The following is a 22946-nucleotide window of genomic DNA, read 5'->3' as shown; positions in this document are numbered from 1 at the left end:
GCATATCCCTTTAAATTAATAGGATCTATTTGCTGTTTATTGCTTGAAAAAACAACAGAGGATGTTTTGAGACAGAAACAGGCAACCAAATTGAAATCCCATTGACGGATTGAAGTAACTTAATTAACTTCAGTTAAACTATTTTATATTTAACCCATCTTGAACTGCAGTCAAAATCTGAATTTAAATTTTTCAAAGCACAAGCATTGAATATAAAAGAAGGAGAAAGCCGCCTTAAGTTATTCCTTCTCTTTATTTCATAGAGTTCACTTAGCATGAAATTTTAATTTCAATGCAAATCATATTTTTGCAATATTAATGTTAGATTCTGAAATGTTCCCAAAAACATGGTCTGCAGGTAACTTGCAAGTGTTGAAGCGTGATCCTGAATTTATGAGAGCTCCTTTTATCCTTTCTGACTTAAAAATAGAGTTGTGGGTTCCAAGAGTTAAATTTCTAAAGATACTTTGGCACCTAAAGAGGAATGGTGGTTTTAAAAGTGTCTAATTGCCACAGGGGTAGTATATCTGATGCTTCTGAAAATCTTTATTGTAAGTGCTTAAAGAATCTTAACATTTGATTGATAGCATCTCTTAGGATCAGCTCCATAGTTTTAATATAGATAATCATGTATATGTACTTTTATACATTTCTACCAATTAATTTTTATAGTCTCTGAAAATTTTAGAAACATTAGCATTTTTTTTCCAAAACACTTTTGGGCTTTTGTTGCTTAATAAACCAGTAAAGGTTTATACAGTAGCTTGCAGCAGCTTCTTTTCAGAAGTGCTGTCAGGGGAATAGTCTGTACCCCCTTGTCACAGAAATGCAAAGGTAAAATGGAAATGTGTCAAAAATAAATGCTGCAGCTAAAGCAATACATTTGCAAGCAAATTGAGTGACACTGATGCTGTGACAATACTCTGTTGTAATGACAATTGCTATTATGCCTGATGAATAATAGAGGTGATTGATGGATGATGGAGCAAAAGAATGACAGCTTCTTACTGCATGGTCTCAGATAGCTGTAGACTCTTTTGCTTTTGTAGCAAATCTTTTATACATTTTTCTCTGACAGTGCCTTTATGTCCCATCCAGCAGGGTGTATCATTGGGAGAGCAGCAAAATACAGGTTTCTGAGGATATGACTATATAGCTAAATGCTGCTATGATTGTGCTGCAGGAAGGTAAACTTGTACTAGTTTCAGTTGAGCTAGCATAGGTAGCTACAGCTGTAGACATGGTGACACACGCTTCATGGCAATAATGATACAGGAACATAGCCAGGCTCGCTGGTGGGGCTGGTGCAGGTTAAACAGAAGTCTGCCACAATGTTTTTCTGGATTTTTTGTTTTGTTTTGGTTTTTTTCTGCAGCAGATAGACTAAAGCTAATATGTGCAGGTCAGCTGAGTTGTAGCTGTTGTCTCATTTAGCTCTGTAGACATACCTGCAGACAAACAAACCTGTTGTGCTGTCTTAATTTTGTTTTAATATCAGGCTGCAGTAAAAATACCATAGTTAAATTAAACTCTAGCAGCCTTGTGGTTTATTGGTGAATGGGTAAACCAGAATGGTTCGTTGTTGTGCTTCCTAGTGAGAAGAATAACAGTAATTGGTTAATGTAGTGAAAAAATGAAAAACCTTTGTTGTTTTTACAGGGCTAGTTAGACTTCGTTCAAGTCAGTTTCCTAAGCTGCAGGGGACAGAATACGTACTTAATGTCACAGCTACTGATGATAACGCTTCTGGAGGGCCCCATTCTCTTACAAGTACTGCCCAGGTTGTTGTGAAAATTGATGATGTCAACAATAACAAACCTGTCTTTCAGAAGGTAAATATATGAGGCTTGGTCATTTGTATTAGACTGTGTGGTAAATGTTTAAGACTGTGTTGTCACTGCAATTGATGCAGCAGATGAGCTATTCAGCAAGTGGTCCGCTTTCGTCTCTCTTTGAGTCTGATGCTGCTGTCTTCTCCATCTTTTCCATCCCTCTCCTAAGACTTAGAGGGTTTGTTCTCCTCTTGTGGCAGAACAGCTCCTGTGAGCACTGTCTCTTCCCTGATCCACATCTCATCTCTGGCATTTTAGAAGATAAGGTTGAGTAAATAACTTTTGGAGGTTCAGTGTGACGTATGTAACGAGGAATTGATAGGTATAGCTATCTATGCAGTGGACTTGTTCCAAAATATTCCAAAATACCTCTCTAAATTACATAGGCTTCTTTTGATGACTGTATGTCTGGAACTGATGAAAGAGAGAAGAATGAAAGTGTTTTAGCGTAATGTGTAAAGTACTGTAAAAAATAAAATGCTTGAATATGTTTTCAGAATGTTAATTCATATTAAAGATCTGTTGTCTAAAAATTTCAAGTTTGATGCTGATGGCTAAAATGTTGTTGGGCAATGTTGCATAGTTTGAAAAGTCAGTGACTATTAATGTCAGTCTTGGAAATTCTCAGTAATCTGTCCTTGACAAAGTTACTTTGTGTAGAAATCCCTTTTTGACCAAAGCAATTCTGTGGTTTGGGCAAGCGTATGCCCTCTTTTTCATAAGACTTTTTGCTAATATAGAAAAATATTAGCATCTGGAAGTACATGCAACTGTAACTTTTTCTCCAAATTATTTTCACTAGTTGGAGATGCTCAGTGGCCTCATGTTGTGTGTTGTTTGTATAACCACAAAAGAGCAAATGAAGTCTGTAGATTAATCATGGTACAGATAAAACATTAACATCAGTTCATGTGAATGGAAGTGTAGCTAAATCTTCTTTTCTTTTTTTTTCCTCTAGTATGTCTTTAAATCAAATGTCATGGTAAGTCCTTGATTTTTCTTTTTTTTTTTCCCTCCCTTCTCTTAGTGTCAGTATTATCGGGAACATGCTTCTGTATTGGAAAACCAGCCTTCAGGGACAGTTGTGCTGCAGGTTGAAGCCACTGATGCTGATGAAGGAGCCAATGGTATAGTGAAATATGGCTTGATGCACAGAGGTGGTGTCCTACCAGCATTTAGTATTCATCCTGACACAGGTAAAGCGAATATCAGAACAGATGCTGGCATATAGAAACCACTTCGTTACACTGATGGTAAAAAAGCTTAGATAAAATCATGTGTGCTTTTTCATTGAGTTTTTTGATAGCAGACAAAATATGAACTGTATTAACTGCATGAACAAATATTCTCCCTTTAGTTTCATACATGTCGATGAACTAGAACTGATGTTTTCCCTGAAATGTGGAAGTTCTGCTGTGTGAAATAACTTCTGTGTTTTTGTAACTAGATTTAAAAAAAGCACCTTATTTTAAGTGCACATTATTGACTCTCTGGTATTTAATTTGTTTTCAGGAGTTCTGACAACTGTTCAGGTATTTGATCGAGAAAAACAGAGGGAATATCCTATCACTGTGACAGCAACAGATCAGGCAGCGGAACCACTCATTGGAATATGTCAGATAAATATTATCATCCTGGACCAAAATGACAATGATCCCAGATTTGAAAACACCCACTATGAATGTAATTGAGTGTCATTGGATAGAGTTTCGGTGCCCTGAGTGTGAGCTTACCTGATGTCTAAGATTTTGGGGTTTTGTCTTTCCTGGCAGATCTTGTGACCAACTAGGTGATTGCAGCCAGAGATGCACTTACCTTAATTAATTGCAGAATTGTTATTCTGTGTAATGTGCAATGTAACAAGTACAGTCTTGACTCGTAGGCCTTCCTGAGTGTTGTTATGGGAAAATTCCTTGAAACAATAGCCAGTGAGTATCTTTCCTTACCTGAGCATACCAAGTGTCTGTGGTACTACACAGAGATGTGAAAGTTGTAATAAGCATGTGAGTGTGCAGCGCTGAGCACTAACTGTATTCTTTGTTTTCAGATTAATAGATTTTTGTCATAACTTGTGATTATATACTTTTTCTTTTCCCATTTGAATTTCATCAGTCTTCATTGTTTGTTGTTTTACCTTTCCTTCATGGTTCATCAAAAAACCCTGTTTATGAATAAACACCCAGAGGCATGTATAAATTAATAAAAAAATAAAGACTGTTAATTCTCATTTAGTTACACTATGCAAATCCTAGAAAGTAGTTTCTGACAATGTGGTCCTTTTCTTCTGTTTTTTTTTGAATAAATTAAAATTCTATTTATGTATATTTCATACAGAGCAATTAGTCCCTTAGTAAAAATACAAGACAAAAAAAAAAGTACTATCTTACGAGAAATAAGAATTCCAAGTTATGAATGTGATAATGTGAAGTTCAAATGTGATCCATAACTCTGGAGTGATAGCAGCTCTTTAAAATACTCATTTTGATTTTTATGGCCATTGTTCCAAGGAAGATAAAGTTATAGCTTCCATACATTATTACTTTAGTATTTCTTCATTTCCTAGTAAGACGTTCATGGTACTTCAGTGAATTAATGATCAGTTTGAAATATCCTTTCCTTGCATTAGATTTCCTAAGAGAGGACACAAGAGTTGGGACCAGCTTTCTTCGTGTTGCAGCCCGTGATGATGACTACAGCTCAAATGCTGCCATTACGTATTCAATAGCAAATGAAGAACCAAATTATTTACAAATTAATCCTACTACAGGCTGGGTGTTTGTGAACCAACCCATATCTCAGGTATGGCGGTTGCTTTCCTTTTTAAGCTGGCTATCTCAATATATCATAGGAGGGACTGAGGTCATGCGTTTGTCCTTACCTCCATGTTACTGCTTCACATTAAAGGATCAATACGTCATGTTTAAATTAAACATGAGTCTAAGGCTTTTAGCTGATGAGTTCATTGAATGTGAATTGTGTATAAGCAAGCCCTGCTTTCAGCTGGAAAGCTGACAGCACTGCCTCTGAGAATTTGTTCTTCCCATTTCATTAGCTTTGGCATACTAATACCAAGGACTGGAGAGCTGAGACCGTAAGCAGGTGTAGGACTTCACTGTGTTAACAGGCAATGAGTTAAAATACAAACCTGAATGTGAAAGGGTGTGAAATTTTGCTTCTGATACAGATTCCCACCTTGATACATATTAGTCATGGTGGACTAAGCATAGCTATCCCTCGGGAAGGTGAAGGCATAATGAACAATGCATGTAGTTCTAAAAATTTATCTAAATTTATCTAAAATTTATCTAAATTTATCTAAAATTTATCAAAATTTATCTAAAATTTACCAGTTTCAGCCATTTCTAGATACCTACATAAGCAGTTTGATATTTTCAGAGTTGTAAAGTAATTTGTGTTGAAACCAAAATATTGTTGTAGATGTCAGTCTTTAAATACCTAGTAGATATTTTTAATACTGAAATTTAACTTCTAAGTAACTGACACACAAAACTTTGGTGAAGGTATCCTTTTAATATATTTTCTTTATTGAATCTAAGAACCCTACAGACCTAATAACAAAAACTGTTGATAGGTGAGCTTAAGAACTCAGGGGCTCCACAAAGTGGGTTTTTTTGGTTTTGTTTTAAAATTTGTGTGAAATTTGCTAAGGTTTATTGAGACAAATAGCAACATTTTCCAGCAATCTTGAGTAAAGCAATAGTAGAATTTTCAGCAACCTTGCACCTACTTCATATTCTGAGCTCAGTATTCTGCAGTTGTGGATGTTTTTCTCTGTGCAGGTTTTTTTAAGTGTGCCTTTAATTTTATGTATTCATTTATTCTGAGGAAGAAAAAAAGCTCATCGGAGCCCTGATCAAAACCCTCTGTAATGAAACCTTTTCTACCGTTCAGAGGTCATCTATAATTCGAGAGATTATTGCTACAGATGGAGGTAATAGAAGCAGTAAAGTTGAACTTGTGGTAACTATTACCAGTGCAAAAAACCAGCCTCCACAGTGGGAAAGAGACAGCTATGAAGTTGTTATTCCAGAGAATACTACACGAGATGCATCAATTTTGGTAAGGTTGGGACAGACTTGTTTGTTTCTCTATAGCTCTAAGGCTATAGAGTAACTGAACGTTGCTTATTTGTTTAAATATAGCGAGCTTTTATAACAATTTTGTGTATTGTAGGGACCAATGATCTGATATCAGTTTTCTTTCAGAAATGCTAATGGTAACCAGCATTTTTATTCTAATTTATATGTGTGCAACCGCTATTTAATTTCCTTCCCATTTGGACAACACTGTAGGTGTTCCAATTTTTTGAATCCTTCTGTGTTACCTGAGGTGATTATTGGGTTTAAAGTACTTAGAGTTGTTCAGTTTGATTGCTCAGAATGAGTAATCGGAACAACTTTATGAAGTAACTCCAAAATACATAGTTTTAGGATAAAAGCATGAGTAACCAAACATGTAATGACTGGTAACCTTTGGCTGCAGCTATTTGCGCCTGGAGATGTATCAGGCAGGGTTAAGTTTTGGTGTCAGGAAATACTTATCCTAGTGTTTTCAGTTGAGAGCTGAAGATGTGGGAGAGTCAATACACAAAAGCTTTTAGAAATGTTGCTGAACTTACAGAAGTGTTGGTTACGCAAACTTTTTGAACTGTGCAGACAATCAAAGCAACTTCTCCCCTTGGTGATCCCCGTGTGACTTATAACCTGGAAGAGGGACTTGTTCCGGAGACCAACATGCCCGTTCGTTTCTACCTGACTCCAAACAGACGTGACGGTTCTGCTTCAATCCTGGTAGCTGAGCCACTAGATTATGAAACAACAACGAGCTTTCTACTGAGGGTTCGAGCACAGAACGTTGCTGCAGTTCCTCTGGCAGCATTCGCTACGGTCTATATTAATGTAACAGGTGTGTCAGCTGTTCAGTGATGTTGTAGGATAATCATAGTACTTTTTTTTTTCTTTAAAGTTTTATAGTTTTATGCGCTCTTTTTGATGTTTTAGATGTCAATGACAATGTCCCATTCTTCACTTCATCTACTTATGAAGCCTTGGTAACAGAGGGAGCTGGTGTTGGGACATTTGTTGTTCAGGTGTCTGCCACCGACCTTGATCTTGGTCAGAATGGTGAGGTGAGCAAGTGGGGACCTACATCTTCCGTGACGAAAGATATGGAATAACTTCTGTATGAACAATGGCTAAATAAACTATAAATCTTCAACCTAGAAAAGGGATGAATAATAGGGAAACATGAGATGAAATAAAGTAGTTAATTACATGTTTCTCTGTCTTTCCATGTGAAAAATGCAACTAAAACTAGTAAGTGTGAGACAAAAAACAAAGAAGAAATATTTATACAACCTGTAGTTCAGGTGAAAAACTTGCTATAGAATGCTTTGGTTTGGAAAGGTCTACATAGACCTAAATTGTGGTTGGATAAACTAATGGAAGAAAAAAAATGTGTTAAAAGCTTCTGTGAGTGGTAAATCATTTGGGGTACTGAAAACTGAATCCTTACAAAATACGTCAAGTTAACAGCAAAAGTGGATGTATTCGTTACTGATTTTAAAAATCGAAAGTAGGTATATCCTTAGGACAATAGTGCAAGCTAAAGTCAAGTGCATGAAAACATATATGTAATAGAGACTAGAACATGGGCCGTGATACTGAGCAAGTTCAAATTCAGCTCACCTGTGGCTATTAGTACCCGGGATCTTTGGCTGAGCTTGAGTGCTGTTGCACAAGCAGTGTGCAAACGTGAACTTGGGAACTGATTAGACAAGACAAATTTATTTCCATTTACAGATCGGCAGTCAACATGGAAGGAGGTTAATTGACTTTAAACTAGATTGCCCAAGCTGGCAGTTTTACCCAGCTTTCTTGGCCCTGATGAAGTTCTCAAACACCAGACTTTTCTTTCTCTCTTTAAGTAGTTATTTAGTTGTGAACTATCCAACAAAAGGAAAGTATAGATTAACAACTTCCTTTTAATCCTTTAGATAACTTACTCCCTGTTACATGACAGTGGCAGAGACTACACATATTTTCGCTTGGACTCACAGACAGGCTCAATATACACTGCCTCAGTGTTTGATAGAGAGAAGAAGGGGTCTTACCTTCTAGAAGTCAAGTCAGTAGATGGCTGTGAATCAGCTCGACCTGGAAAACGTGGGAAGCCAAACTCTGGTAAGAGACAGATGCTCTGACAAGCATGATTTTACCTGGATTGGTCTCTGAAAACAGAAGCTCTGAAATGCAAGATTAAATGTTAATTTCCTTTTTTTTCCAAGTGTACTTGTGAAAAAGTGTCTGTTGTTTTGGTTTTGGGCGGGTTTTTTACTGTTTGTCTGTGCAACAGTTGTGTCAGAGCTGGAAGAGATTTTATATGATGATCAGGCAAGTTTTTTGTTCTGAAATTAAAAGAAAACTAGGGCTTTGTAGTTAGAGTTTAGAGAGTATTTCCTAGCTAGCAAAGATGCACCCATTACCTGTAGGATGCAGATTTTTGGTAGTAGAGGTGTTTCTCAAAGCACTGCATGTGATACTGTATTCCATCAAAAGTAATTATGAAGTATGAAGCAGGAAAGTTCAAGATAGAAAATCCCATTCTCAAATGACGGCTGTGCTTAAATAAAGACTTAAAATTTGGCTTTTGTGGCTTCAGGACAAAAAGTTATGACTAAAAACTGTACAATTGCTGTATTAGGCATCAATTATTCACATATTATCTGTTTAAACAAATTGGATGTGACATTCATTTGATATCCAAGTGCTTTTGAGTAATGTTGGTATATATATTGTCCACAACCTTAAGGGTTTGTTTCTGTATTGTCTGCATATTCACATTCATTTAATGTGCAGCTAGACAGTTTAAGGAATTGTGGCTGACAGAAGTGGCACAGCTGAGTATTTTAATCTCTTGTTTCTTGTCTCTCCAGACACGGCCTACGTGCGTATTTTTATCAGCGATGTGAATGATAACAAGCCTGTCTTCACTCAAAATGTCTATGAAGTAAATGTGGATGAAGACCAGGATGTGGGCTCGACTATCATTACAGTCAGTGCTAATGATGAAGATGAAGGTAAAGTATTGGAATTCCCCATAGCTGTGTCTAAAATATTAATGAGTTAATTTAAGCACAGCAAGACATATTTAGTGGCGTTAGAAAGGAAAATGTCTTTTTGTCTCTAGGTTTTAAAACTTCTTAAAGTGTTAACTGATCGGGCGTGAACATTAGCTCATAATGGAGCTGTGAGGCGTAAGTCAAATAACTTATTTCAGGAGGCAATGCATTAGTGTGGGATGATGGGGAATAATTTCTGTGCCAGGAAATACAAATTTATTACAGATCATATCATTTTCTTACAAATGGGTGCCAATAAAAATGTCCTGGTTAACTAGAATGGATCAGACTTGATTTCAGTGAGATTCATTTGCTTTCTCTATGGACAATGTAGTTGTATTCTTTATTTTTTTGGTACACATTCTCATATTTGAAACTAGACTTCCTAAATGCATATGATGAGTCTTAGCTGAATTGCTTTATCTACAAATCAGTCAGGAATTCAGCCATAAGTCATGTAAAAAATAAGTACATAACCAGTGCTCATAAATGTGAGCATCAATCTTTTGGCCATGGTGCACTACTAATTCGACTTCGCTGTATGGTGAAACCATAGGTTTTTTTGTTGCCCAAGTCCCAAAGGACTGTTCTGTCAGTATGTCTGTGAAGTGCAAGTACATCCTGGCTGCATTTGATTCCTCACCCACTCAAGGAGGTTGAGGCAAACGTGGCTAAGTTGTGCTGAAGAAGGATTTACCTACTCAAGGAACTTTCAGTTTGTTACTTAGGCTGCCTGTAGATCTGCTCTATAGCGTTGGATCAGGAGACCTGATGTGATCAATATATGGCACTTCATTTCTGTCCTTTTAATAAAGTCAATGATTAAAGATGTAGCTATGAAAGAAGGGAAGAAGATGAGAATGGTAATGTGAAGGTAGAGCTTGCAGAAAGGCTAAAAGTATTTATTTGATCTAGAACCATCAGCAAATTGGCACTGCATCTGAAATTTTGAGAAGTTCTGTAAGGACTGTCTCCTCTGGCTTGATACATAATTATCCTCTTTGTTGGTAAAGTCTATGCATAAATGAATATGAGTGCAGAATGGTTCTATGGTGTGAAGTATTTTATAATTCATTCTTACACGCTGGGTGTTAGCAAATAAGAATTTGTGGTTTTGGTCCCATAGCCTTGGCCAATCATATTGATCCTTCAGTGAATTCGAGGCATCATACGTAAAAGCAGAATTAATACTTCATTGCAAAGGCACATTTTATAATTAGACACAAATTACAGTTGGACATACCAGAATTGAAAATGCTGATAAGTAATCTGACATAGCTGCATGTTTTAAAAGACCACAAAACTATAATACCAAAAATCAGTTAGCGTATGATTTGTACTTCATCTTAACATCCCATGTTTTAATCTACTTCAAGAAATGTGTGTTTTCTGACACTGTTGGTAATTGACAGGAACAAATGCTAAATTACGGTATCAGATCACAGCTGGAAACACAGGAGGAGTACTTGGTGTAGAACCAGAAACAGGAGCCATTTTTATTGCCCAACCACTGGATTATGAAGAAACAAAAATGTATGAGATACACTTGTTGGCCTCTGACGGGAAATGGGAAGATTATGCAGTTATCATCATCAATGTCATGAATAAAAATGATGAGACTCCAGTTTTCTCTATCAATGAATACTATGGAAGTATAATTGAGGAACTGGATGGGTTACCAGTCTTTGTACTTCAGGTAGTGTATGCAGTTTCAGAGATTATAATATTTCAATGGAAGAGCACAGATTACATTGGTACAATTATGTTAACAATAATCCATCACAGATATAGTAATGAAATTTAGTTTTACTGAGTTTTTTTGTCACTGGAAGAAGAGAAGTGGACTTTTATGGAAAAATAATTACAAAGATAATAAGTAGGATAAGAAGGATGGTTAATTTGTGATCCTAAAAAGCAAATCATTAACATTTTAAAGTAGCTATCAGAACAGCATAGTTAAATTACGTCTACAAATATGAAAAAAAATATTATCTTAGTATTAGAATATCTACATTGTTATTGTAGTGCAAAGGGTATTTACCTACTCTGAATTGTCCCTCAACCACCTCTCATTTGCTGTTCATCTGGCATGCACGTATTAATAGCATGTCATATACTTTTGCTTGGACTCCTTTAGCCTGTAGCAGCCTATAGAATATAATGCAATCATTGCATATTTTATAATTTCTATGTCTTTGTTTTCAAAACTTTTGTAGGTGATGGCAAATGATCCTGATAGTAATGTGGATGAAGGAGATTTGAGATACTCGTTGCATGGGCATGGTGCAGCTGATATTTTCACAATAGATGAGAAAATGGGCAGCATTTACTCGCACAAGATGTTGGATCGGGAAGAGAGAGCACTGTGGAGATTTGTTGTATTGGCTACTGATGAAGGTGGAGAAGGACTTACGGGATTTGCGGATGTAATTATTAACGTGTGGGATATAAATGACAATGCACCCATGTTCACGTGCATGCCTGATGATTGCAATGGGAGTGTCTTTGAAAATTCTCCTGCAGACACGTTAGTCATGGAAATGGGTGCAGTTGATCGTGATGATCCAAATGTAGGTCTTAATGCTGTCCTTATTTACAGGATAACAGAGAATGTAAAAAATGAGTTTGGTACTGACATGTTTAATATCAATCCCAATACTGGTACAATCCATGTAGCGGGAGGAATGCTAGACAGAGAAAGGACTGAAAATTATTTTCTTACTGTTGAAGCAAGAGATGGGGGAGGTCTAACAGGAACTGGCACTGCCACTATCTGGATTGCAGACGTCAATGATCATGTACCTAAATTCACAAAAAAGATGTGGGAGGCAACAATTCCTGAAAACAGCGCCATTGACTCAGAAGTTCTGGAAGTGTGTGCTACAGATGCAGATGTTGGGGAAAATGCTGACTTAATATTCAGTATCACTGGGGGAGACCCAGATCGGAAGTTTTATATTGAGAGTGACAAAGAATGGCAATGTGCCACTATTCGACTGAAAAAAAAATTGGATTTTGAGAATGCACGTGAAAGGCACTTTAATCTTACTATTACAGTGGAAGATCTTGATTTTTCTAGTAGTGCAGTGTGCCTGATTGAAGTTGAAGACTCTAATGACCACAGCCCAGTTTTTCTTTCTCAGTTCATTCAGACAAGCCCTTTCTTTGAAAACACACCTGTAGGTACTACAGTAACCACAGTGAGAGCTACAGACAAGGATTCTGGTTTGAATGGGAACATTATATATTCTATAAAGTCAGATTCGGATCCTATGAGACAGTTTGCAGTTGACCAATATGGTCATGTGATTGTGGCAAATACACTAGATTGTGAAGTCATGCAAAAATACAGTTTAGTTGTACAAGCTTCAGATCAAGGGACACCTGCCCGCACTGGAAGTGTTACAGTTTTGATTAACTTGCTTGATGTTAATGACAATGGACCAAGGTTTGAGGCACCATACATGCCTGTAGTTTGGGAAAACGTATTGAGGCCTGAAATAGTGTATATGAACCATACATCAAAACTGCTTCATGCGTTTGATCCAGACAGTGAAGAAAATGGGCCACCCTTTACATTTTCATTGCCACCAGACTATCAGAATTCTTTGGATTTTTCTCTTACTGACAACAGAAATAACACAGCAACTGTAACTGCTTTGAGGTCCTTTGACAGAGAAAAGCAGAAGGTGTTTCGTCTGCCAGTAGTTATAACAGATAGTGGGATTCCAGCTATGAGCTCTACAAACACCCTAACTATAACAATTGGTGATGAAAATGACAACTGCCATGAATCTGGCCATAAGGAAGTCTATGTATACAGTTACAAAGGTAAGTGCTATCTGGATATTATATCAGATTCATGAATATAGCACAGTTTTAGACGTGATTTCTGTCTTGCTGTTCTTTATTTTTTTTAAATGGTTTACATATTTTGAAACTGAAACTCCAATTCTGTAAACTAGTAAATAAAGTGGAACGAGTAAAGTGTATTTGCAAAGCTCAGACCCTAGTGTGTAAAAGATCATCTACCAAAAAACTGTTAGCTGCAAACAAGTAAATATTGCACTTGCAGAAAATGCAGTATTTTTATAAACCAATAAAATCTATTTTCCGTTGACTAGTTTTTACCTATACAGAGGAGAAGTTTTTTGTGTGTGCATGCATGATTCAGAAAGTTATTTGACACTGAGAGATCTGGAGATGAGAATGGCAGAACTGAAGCAACGTAGAGAAACAGAGATTCATAGATGAGCCCTACCCAAAAATTATAGACCAGTCCCACCTCCACTGTGACAGCCACTGTGTGGCTAAGCAGGATAGAAACCTTGAGGGGGGAGGTTTTCTGCTAGCAAGGAAGTATCCGAGAGAAAGCTGGGTCAGTGCTTTTTTTAGGAAAAGAATAATCTCTGGGGTGCTATAAGTGACTGCTTCCTATAACATGTAGTCTTTGAACTGAAAAAAAAAAAGATGCTGTTCTGGATGTGTTCCTGAGTGGTGCACAGTACCTAGTTCAAGAAATACTAGCAGGAGAGCTGCTCTGTGACAGCAGCCGCAGTACTATGAGGTTTAACGTTGTAGTGGGAGAGAGCAGAGCAAATGCATCCATTAAGTGAATGCTTTATGCTTTTTCATCAGAGTGGTTTAGCAGAGAATGAACAGTTTAATAATATTTTCTAAAATTCGTCTTGAATTTCTATTATTGTGTTTTTTCCTGAAATTACCTGTAAAACTTGACCTTAAACTAGTCCTGGTGGTCCTTATTAAGCATGGTTTATTACGGCTTTCCCCAAATATTCCATTCCAGATAGACTTGGCTATATCTCAATTACCATTGCAATGCTAGAATTTCTGATAAACGTTAGAGAAGATTAATCTACAGAAAGTATGTTTGCAATGAGTTATTTTTGCTGAATTCAGTACGCCTAAATTAGAAAAAGATGTGACCAGATCCTACCGTGGAAATGAGAGAATGAAGTTTCTAGGGTGGATTGGCTCCAGATTTGAACCTTAAAAATTTCCCACATTGCAGGATCTTGGCTGTGGAATTCAGAGGTCTCCTTCCCTTATAGAACAGCTGCTTGGATGTTCCGCTTCTGTGACAGCCCACAGGGGCCTGAAAAAAGGGCCAAGAACTGGCACAGCTTGGTGGCTTCTTTCCCATTTCCTTTTCTCAGTCATGTCCTTCTCTCCCAGCTGCACCCCACAAGATGCTCTCCCTCTTTTGCTGGATTCCACTGGTGTGCAGTTTGAAGTAGTAGAGTAGCAATGAAACATCTGGGGATTAACTCCTGATGTGGTTGGTTGTTTTTTTTTTTTTTGGTCTGAGAATTTTATATGGAGTTAGTAGTAATATTTATGTATCATTCTGTTGTTGTTTTGTGGTGTTTTCAGCTTTTCTTCTTTCATGTGACATCCATAGTATACTCACCTTTCCAGAACTGGCAGAAACCATATGACAGGCTATGCATTATTTTAAGAATCTTGGATCATAACCATCGCCAAATTGAGCAGCAATCTGAAAATAATAAATGCAGTAATGAATGCGGCAGAATATAAAGTGCGCTGAAAAGCAAAAATTAAATGCAGATTTATTATAATTTATCTCAACAGGAAAATGGTCAACAACAGTGCTTGGGGAAGTGTTTGCACCAGATCAAGACGACTGGGACAATAAAACATTTCTTTCTGAAGGAAAACTGCTCAAGTGAGGATTGTATTTGTGTCAAAATGAGTAATACTTATGCTTCTGTAATTATTTTACTCGCCATGTATTTCTCTGTGTTCCGGATGTGCATAAAGCCAGGGTTATTCAGTGTATTAAGGAATGTACTTTCTGAATGCTCTCTTTCTTTTTTATTTGGGTAACTATGTATTAAGAAATTAATGCATGAAATATTTTTCCAAGAGAATGCAGGATCACACCATGAAGTTGATTTTTAGTCAGATGTCATCATTCATTTATTTAAAAATGTGCATTCTGTAAGATCTAATTTCAAAATAGGCAGAGTTTTTAACTTGCCCTCAAATATTAGAGGTGATGGAATACAAATCCCAAATTTAAAAGGGCATCTGAAGAATGGAATCTGCCCTTTTGGGAAGGGAATTTGGTGATCTCCATTGATTGCTAAATTTACCATTGTGTGCAAAAACCATGACTCTTAGATTAGGGAGCTTTTTCTGTTAATTGAAATGTTGAATTGGATCCTTAATTCCTACTTATACATTATTTGTTCATATCATAAAGTGAGATGGCATATAGTATAATTGTGTGCTGTTTGAAATACAGAACATGGACGTGAAAACGAATGCGAATTTTTGTCTCCGCTGTGAATAAGAGTTTAAAAGCTTTATGTAGCCCAAAATGAAAGACTGACTTTCTATCTGTCAGCAGCCCCTGGGCCTGTTTCAATATTAAGAGGTTACTATTCCATAATGGTGGTCATGGAATATTTCCATAATTACTGATTACTGTCCCTTTGAGGTGGCAAATGAAGATCATATCAGAGATTTCATACAGACTTTATCCTGTTCCAGATGGATAAATGAGCGTCTGGAACAACTTTCTGTGGTTTTGTCACTTTCTATTACTTATCTCATAGACCTGCCCATGATGACTATGTTGAACCCTGTGGTTCAACTACGCACTTTTATTCAGGATTGGGAAAGTATGGGGATTTGGGAGTGGCAAAAACATCTTTTTGTAAGCTCTGCAGATTGTCATTTCTGAATTAAGGTGTTTCTGGTGCTTTTCTGAGGTTGGTTGCTAATTCCCATAAGTTTTGATCCTATAACCTTCATAGTAACATTTAAGGCCTTCTGAATTATGTTAATGAATAAATTAAGTTCTCAATTTTGATTTATTAAGGTTTCCTAATTGAAGGTTTATGTGTAGGTCTTTCAGATTAAATCAGAGGACTGGTTCTTTGGTGATGGTGGATAACACTCCTCAAGGAATATACAACTTAAAAGTTAGAGTTTCTGATGGAGTTTGTCCTGATGTTATATCTACGGTACAAATCCACGTCAAAGAGCTGGAAAATGAAGCCATACAAAACTCAGCCACTGTGCGTCTATCAGGTTAGTTTTATTTGCTGGTGAGAGTTTAGATCAGCTGCTTCTATAACTGAATGATTATGTGATGTAGGTATTACTATATCAATATTCAATTTACTTATCACTGTAGGGTCATTTCCGCTATGTTTCCATATTGTTAAATAAGAAATAAATTGAGAAATTAACCTGTGGTCTCCCAGTATTTCATGTTTATCTATTTTTGAATCCCAAACTCAGATGTCACAGCAGAGGAGTTCATAAGGAGAGATGAACATGGCAAAACGAGACATGACAGGTTCAAGGAATTACTAGCAAAATTGTTACCTGCTAAGCTTAGTGATATCATTGTCTTCAGTGTGATGAACATTGATGGAAAACAGACAGATGTAAGATTTGCAGTCCATGGTGGCTCGGCGTATTACAGACCGGAGAAACTGCATGCTGAGATGGCAGCATTTAAAAATGAGGTATATTCTCTAGCGTTATCATGCATCTGTGTAATTCATCCAAATACTGAGTTTGCAAGGTATATATCCCAAACCTCAGTGAAAGAATATGCTAGATCTACAGATAACGTTTTTTTGCTTGTCAAGCAAGTGCTTAATTCAAGCTTTCTCCCTTCTCCTTAGTCCCATACACACAATTATTATCTGGTTGTACTAACTTCTGGTTCAATAAATATAACCACTTCTTCATTGCAGAAAGATGGTTCTCCATTCCCATCATGGTACAGTTAACTCTGTTTTCTCTAGTCAGTGTTTCATTGTGTAATCTATCAGACTTTTGAATATGAAATCAGAAGAATCCCTAGAAGCCAAAGTGGTACTGTAGTACAGAGAATGTCTTGAAAATGACAGCTTTTTGGACGTTCCAGATGCTGATGGAAATACCCAAATCATCAGCTTGTGGTTAGACACTTACAGTAGATGCTTGATGCCACCCAGATGGAAATTCTACTGTACAAAGAGATGACAGTCCATAGAAGAAGTCCTGCTGGAAGGAATATGCAGGTTAGAAGAACAGTTACAACAGATAAGTGAGATGGAGACAACCAATTTTGTGATTGTATTTAACTCACCAAAGGACAACTTTAAATACAAAGTGACACTCTCCTCAACTTTTTTTACTGTTATATAAGGGGAAGATAGTTTTTGAATGTAAGACGTTCTACTTCCTGATGTTCCCCAGCTGTCCTACTCTCTTACCAGGTCCTGCATGCCCTTTAACTCAGTTACCCAGACACAGTCTGTCTTGGCCCCACTTTTATTTTCTGTAGTCCTCCAGATTTTGGCTTTGCTGAAGTCCTTCAGATGCTGCTGAGTAGATACTAAAGCTGCTGCCTTGCACAAAGGCAAAATGTCACTGCTTGGCTTGTAACTTGACCTGGACAAGGAGCACTTCCTGACATGCCATTTGTGCCTATATTTGAGTTTAATACGTGGTACATCTTATGGAGGACTTTTCCTGAAGAGAAGACAGCACTTTCCATTTGTGTGAACGTGGTAGGGTCTGCATGATTCTGGGAGCCAAACAAGGAATATCTTACCACCTGCCTACATCTTACTGAATCTTAAATAGTTGTGTGGATTATGAGACTTTTCAGAGTGACCAAGTAGGAAATACCAGAGAAAGATAATATTCATAAAGCATAATGACTGCTTCTTTTGCATATTTATTGAATTACTGCAACAATAATATAGAAAATTGCATAGATTTCAAATATTCTGTGCCATAATGTATGGCAGGTGAATTTATCAAAGTGGTAACAAGGGGCTTGCTTCACATATTTTAATGAAAAAATATGTTTGTATTAATTATATATCACCTTTCAATATTTAATGAATAGCTCTAGTGAGTAATCACCAATAGTTTACAGAAAACCAATCATAGCTGGAGAATTTCTCCAGTAGTTTTTATACATGTGTTTAACTATAAATATAGAAAGTAAGTAATTAGCACTGGAATTATTCATCGAATTGCTAAATAAATAATATGTTTGCATTACCTCCTTGGGATACAGCTTTACAACAACTATTTTTATTTAGCAGAAAAATAATCCATCCTAATATTGTAAAGGAGCCAAGGTTGTTTATATACGCTATGTTTTTCTATAACTGTATTACATAGCTGTCTAAATGTGCATTATAGACTCTCCACTAATGGTGATAGATGTGGGCAACAGACACGAAACTGCATTGACAGGATGCATCATGTCATTATAAAGTATATTTTATGCCTTTGGGGACATGTTTTTCAATACTTGTTACGATATTTGAGGATACACTGACAATTGATTATAAAGGTCAAAGTTCTTACAGTGATGAATTGAGATGACTGCACAAGTTAAAAAAAAAATAGAAGCGCTTTAGTATTTATGTATTTGTTTTGGTCTTTTCAAAGCTTATTTTTAAAATATTTGTCATACATTTATCATTTGAAAAAGTACCTATTAAATGTATAGATAAAGTGAGTCTAAGCCTGATCTCATGCTGTTAGTTTTACATTTGTATACCTGAGTGTATACCACTGTGAGAGTAGTGAGGTCTCTTGTATTCAGGTTTGGGCACTACATACGCATCATTTTAATGTATTTGAATCACCAACTACAAGTCAAATTCTGAAGCTTTATAGGCACCTGTGCAAAATCCCCAAACAAGTAGAAGGAAGAAATGCGTTGTGCCAGGGAACAAACTTAGTGATAACTTAGTCCAGTGCGTAGGCTACTGGCTGAAGTACGAAAGGTCTGAAATAATGGCAGCCCTGTTACTGTCCTCAGGCTTATTGTGAACAGCTTGCTTTCCTTCTTTGTGCTTTCTGCTAGTTCTTCTTTGGTCTGTTCGGATTGCAAACTGCAGAGGTGCTATTACTATGTCACAATAAAGTGAGGCATTTCTCTTTATTTGTGTATTTGGGCTTTCAGGTGCAACCCCAATTAATGATAAAAACAATGAACTAGCAAAGCTTAATGTAGAATAGAATATAGTAGCCAGTATGCTGAGTTGACTGCATTTTGTTTCAGGCAGTTTGACGTTAAATGTAAGTTTATGGGGCATGAATCAGGAAGCTGAATTCTAATGGCTACAAAGTGGTCTTGTCAGGCCACTGTCTGTGGACATCATTGTTGAAAGCAGCTCAGCCCTGCATTTTCCTGTGTCTGTATCCTTATGTGTGAGAGAACACATAATTAAGAAATAATATCTGGGTATAACTCATGAGGAAGAACTTTTATCCTGGCTAGAGCTAAAACATGCCTGTTGCTATCAGGGTGCAGAGAAGGGTGATGCAGATGACACAGCTCGGAAGGTGGAATATCACTGCTCTTGGAGCTTTGGTCCTTGGAAATAGTAGGCCAGTATAGACTTAACACGTTCACAGTCAATCATGTAAACGATTAAGTTTTTATGAAATACTGCTACTGTAAATTTTTCTGAAAATTTTCTTGTATTTGTCAAATAATTTTGCTTGCCTGTATAGTCAGGGATGTTACCAATTAATACTCAAGAAACTGAAGCATTCCATTAAGTCTGTGATGGCTTAGATTTTTCAGAAATTAAGGAGTAAGTAAAAGCATTCATTAGGAAGAGACTGGTGATGCGTTAAACTGTATTTTCTCTTAGATCCAGTCGGCTTTACAACTGAACATTTCACAGATTGATGTAGATGAATGTAGGAGCGCAAACTGTAGTGACGGCAACGGTTGTACAAACTACTTCGCCATGAGTGACATCCCAACAGTGATGGATACTGGAAGCGTGTCGTTTGTCTCGGTAGCGACCACCATCAACGCGGTCTGCACCTGTTCAGCTAGGGACCGAGTTCATCAGTCTTGTTCCTCCTACCCTCGGAGCCCTTGTCTCAATGGTGGGGTGTGTATTGACACTTTGAATGGTTACAGGTGAGGAAACTCGTACTGCAGATTCTCTTACTTTTTTTCCTTCTATTTTTAAAGTGTTGAGTGGAGCTTACAAGATACAGGTCTAAAAAAATCATAAACGTACTTCTGACTGAAGGAGAAACAAAAAAACCCATGAGTGTACTGGGGTGTAAATCTAACGACAACAGTCTTTACTAACGGCCCAATAATGGTGCTGTAGTCCTGAAAGCGGTGGAAATAGTGTGTGAGTAAGAAAGAAAACCCTGGGGAAAAAACAGTGGTATGATTAACACGTGTCATTTTTTAAGAGCATGTAATTCAGTATGAAGCAATGGGAAGTGTGCTCTTTTTTTTTTTTTTTTTTTTTCCTTTTTCTTTTCCGGAAGAGTAATAGTAAAGGTGAATATCAGTGGTAGCAGCGGGGATGAAAGGTGAGTGAAATGTAGTTTAAACAATGGATAATAAGGAGTTTAGAAAACATTAGATAGGAAACCTGCTGTATTGTAGCATCACCTCGCACGCACCAGTATTCCTTTAGTAAAATTACACTGGTTTATTCTAGCTAGGAATTAACCTCCCTCAGTTTTCTCTTTAATAAATTGACCAACTGATGTTTGGTGTTCTATGTTACTTATTTAGTGAAATAATTCATCGTTCTCAAAAACATGGCCTCAAAAATACTTTTTTTTGGTGGAGATAGTATAGTGGATGAATAAGCTTTGTACTCTTAAAGTATTTTAATAGTTGTGAAGCCCTGAGACTCTGCTAAAATCTTTATTGTTTCACTGTTATTTTTTTACTGTGATTTAGGTGTTACATTTGTTGCATGTAAAACCAAAAAAAATTTGAACATTGGGGAATTTTGACTATTTTTTGTGTTTGTGCTCTTTCAGATGTCTTTGTCCTGCTTCGTTTCATGGACCAGACTGCCAGCAGACTAAGCACAGTTTCCATGGAAATGGTTATGCATGGTTTCGTCCCATCAGGCCTTGTTTTGAAAGCTCACTCTCTCTAGAGTTTATTACTGTGGTGCCAGATGGACTTTTACTATACAGTGGTCCTTTATCAAATCCAGAACCTGGGAGTACACAAAACTTCATTGCAATAGGTACTTCTGCAAAAGTGTGTGAAAAAATTAAATGGCTTTTGGGAATGGGTTGCCTGTTAACAGTGTCTTCCCATCTTATGAGATAATTTATTTTCTGGTTTGAAAATACTTTGAAACATTTCCTAATAAGTCTTTCTTCTTTGATGTCTATTTTTGTAGCCTGAACCTATGGCTTTAGGTCCATCGCAGAGTTATAGAAATCAAGGGCAAAGCAAAATAGGCAGATTGATATATATAAAAAAATAATCCCCCTAGGAAAACTGTAGTGCTATAAAGGAATTTAGGTACTTTGAAGATAGGTATTACATGATTAATGCAGTCTTAATGCAGTCTTAGTTGCATGTCGTTCTTACCTAGTTTGGTGAGAAAAGAAATCCACTTAAACTGCTTTCAGTCTTGGGGCATTTTTGCACTTTTTTTAAAACAAGCAATGATTTGATGGATGAATCCAGCGCCGGTGTGACACTGCAGGAAAATTTATACACAAGTAGAACTCATTGTTTTATGTTGACACATATTAAAAGGTTACTACTGCTTATTTTTTGTGAATTAATATACAAGATGCACAGTATGGTTGGTATTTTATATTTTCCTAATTAATTGAAAGGTAAAGTTATTGGACATTGCTAATCATTAACCTCTTTTTGGCTTTGTTTTGCAGTTACTTGTAAATTTGAGTAGAAGATGGGAGGGAGTAAAACCTGCATGTGTTAATTGTTTTAGAGCATTATAAAATCGCAGATTGCTTGTGTCAGGAATTAGTTCCAGTGTTTTGACAAAGAAGTGGCACAATCAAAAGTATAAAAATAAACACTATGTTCAATGAGTATTTCTGCATAATAGAAGTCATAGAATATAATTGTAGTTATTTCTATAGTGAACTCCACTTTATGTGACTAGCAATAACCAGTAAATCAGTACATTCACTAACTGCTAAAATATCCAAAATGGAAAGATTCTCATAGCTGAATTTAATTTCTTTTTCGTGTTATATTAGAACTCTCTGGTGGTATCCCTGTGCTGAAGATGAGCCATGACTCAGGTTTTGTGGTGCTGCAGTTTCCAAGTCACCTGAATGTAGCAGACAAAAAATGGCATCAACTAGAAGTCAGAACCAATGGTCAGGTCAGTTATTTGATTTTTTTCCATATCAGGATATTTGTATTTCCAATAGCATTTGCCTGTGCAGAAACAGGAGGGTAGAAAAACCAGGCTCGGTAATTACATGTATTATTCTAACTGTGCTTGTAGATTTGATGAATAATATGAATTTTGGGAAGACAGCATTGTCAATTCCAAATTTAGCTATGTTGTACTCCATATTCCGGGATCAGAGGGATCTTTTTCCTGTTTTTTAAGCTCTGCAACGCATGTGGAAAGTGCATAAAGGCTTAGTCGTAATTTGCACATTCAGTGTACACACTTGGACACTGAAATCAATTACCTATGCACAAAAAGCAGATAATTATTTATTTGCAAATGCAGCTACAGTTTTGCATGCCTGATGGCATGCAAAAAGAAAAAGATGAAGATTTGATGTAACTTGTTTATTGAATTTTACAGAAATTCTTAATTCAATAATCCTATGTTCTGGTGTAGGATGTTCGATTCACTTTGGATCATTGCAGTGCAGCTGTTGTTTCAGAGATAGAAGGAGTAGGCAAATGGCTGTCCACTGAAGATCGTACGAATTGTGAAGTCTTTGGGTCTGTTCCACGAAGAGCAAGGTACATTTCTGGAGATTCACTGAGTTTATTCTAAAGCTTTTGAACATTTTACCTATCAAATTGAAGCAAAGTTATTAATGACTAGGAGCATAAAAGCATTTGCTTTTCTCTAGGAATTTCTGGGCCAAGTCTGGACCTTAAAGCACTAAACAAATTTTAAGGAGCAAGTCTTCCTCCGAGTAGTGATGCAATACTCCAGAACATGTAT

The 22946-nt window shown here is 36.7% G+C and overlaps 1 protein-coding gene across 1 annotated transcript in view; it reads left to right on the top strand.

Annotated features, from left to right (window-relative positions):
* Positions 1 to 22946, top strand: part of LOC142087267 (neural-cadherin-like) — a 69068-nt gene that overhangs the window by 29447 nt on the left and 16675 nt on the right. The window contains exons 8-25 of the mRNA XM_075161330.1: positions 1660 to 1832; positions 2860 to 3028; positions 3345 to 3515; positions 4459 to 4631; positions 5745 to 5912; positions 6509 to 6758; positions 6854 to 6981; positions 7849 to 8035; positions 8788 to 8931; positions 10386 to 10669; positions 11190 to 12804; positions 14587 to 14680; positions 15869 to 16053; positions 16267 to 16496; positions 19647 to 19924; positions 20797 to 21011; positions 22009 to 22136; positions 22611 to 22738. Coding sequence (XP_075017431.1) covers positions 1660 to 1832; positions 2860 to 3028; positions 3345 to 3515; positions 4459 to 4631; positions 5745 to 5912; positions 6509 to 6758; positions 6854 to 6981; positions 7849 to 8035; positions 8788 to 8931; positions 10386 to 10669; positions 11190 to 12804; positions 14587 to 14680; positions 15869 to 16053; positions 16267 to 16496; positions 19647 to 19924; positions 20797 to 21011; positions 22009 to 22136; positions 22611 to 22738 — 4720 coding nt within the window. The remainder of the gene's footprint in view (positions 1 to 1659; positions 1833 to 2859; positions 3029 to 3344; positions 3516 to 4458; positions 4632 to 5744; positions 5913 to 6508; positions 6759 to 6853; positions 6982 to 7848; positions 8036 to 8787; positions 8932 to 10385; positions 10670 to 11189; positions 12805 to 14586; positions 14681 to 15868; positions 16054 to 16266; positions 16497 to 19646; positions 19925 to 20796; positions 21012 to 22008; positions 22137 to 22610; positions 22739 to 22946) is intronic.

The sequence above is a fragment of the Calonectris borealis genome, chromosome 12 (genome assembly GCF_964195595.1).
Source record: "Calonectris borealis chromosome 12, bCalBor7.hap1.2, whole genome shotgun sequence".
In the NCBI taxonomy this organism is placed as follows: domain Eukaryota; kingdom Metazoa; phylum Chordata; class Aves; order Procellariiformes; family Procellariidae; genus Calonectris; species Calonectris borealis.
This window is presented reverse-complemented; position numbering and strand designations above follow the sequence as displayed.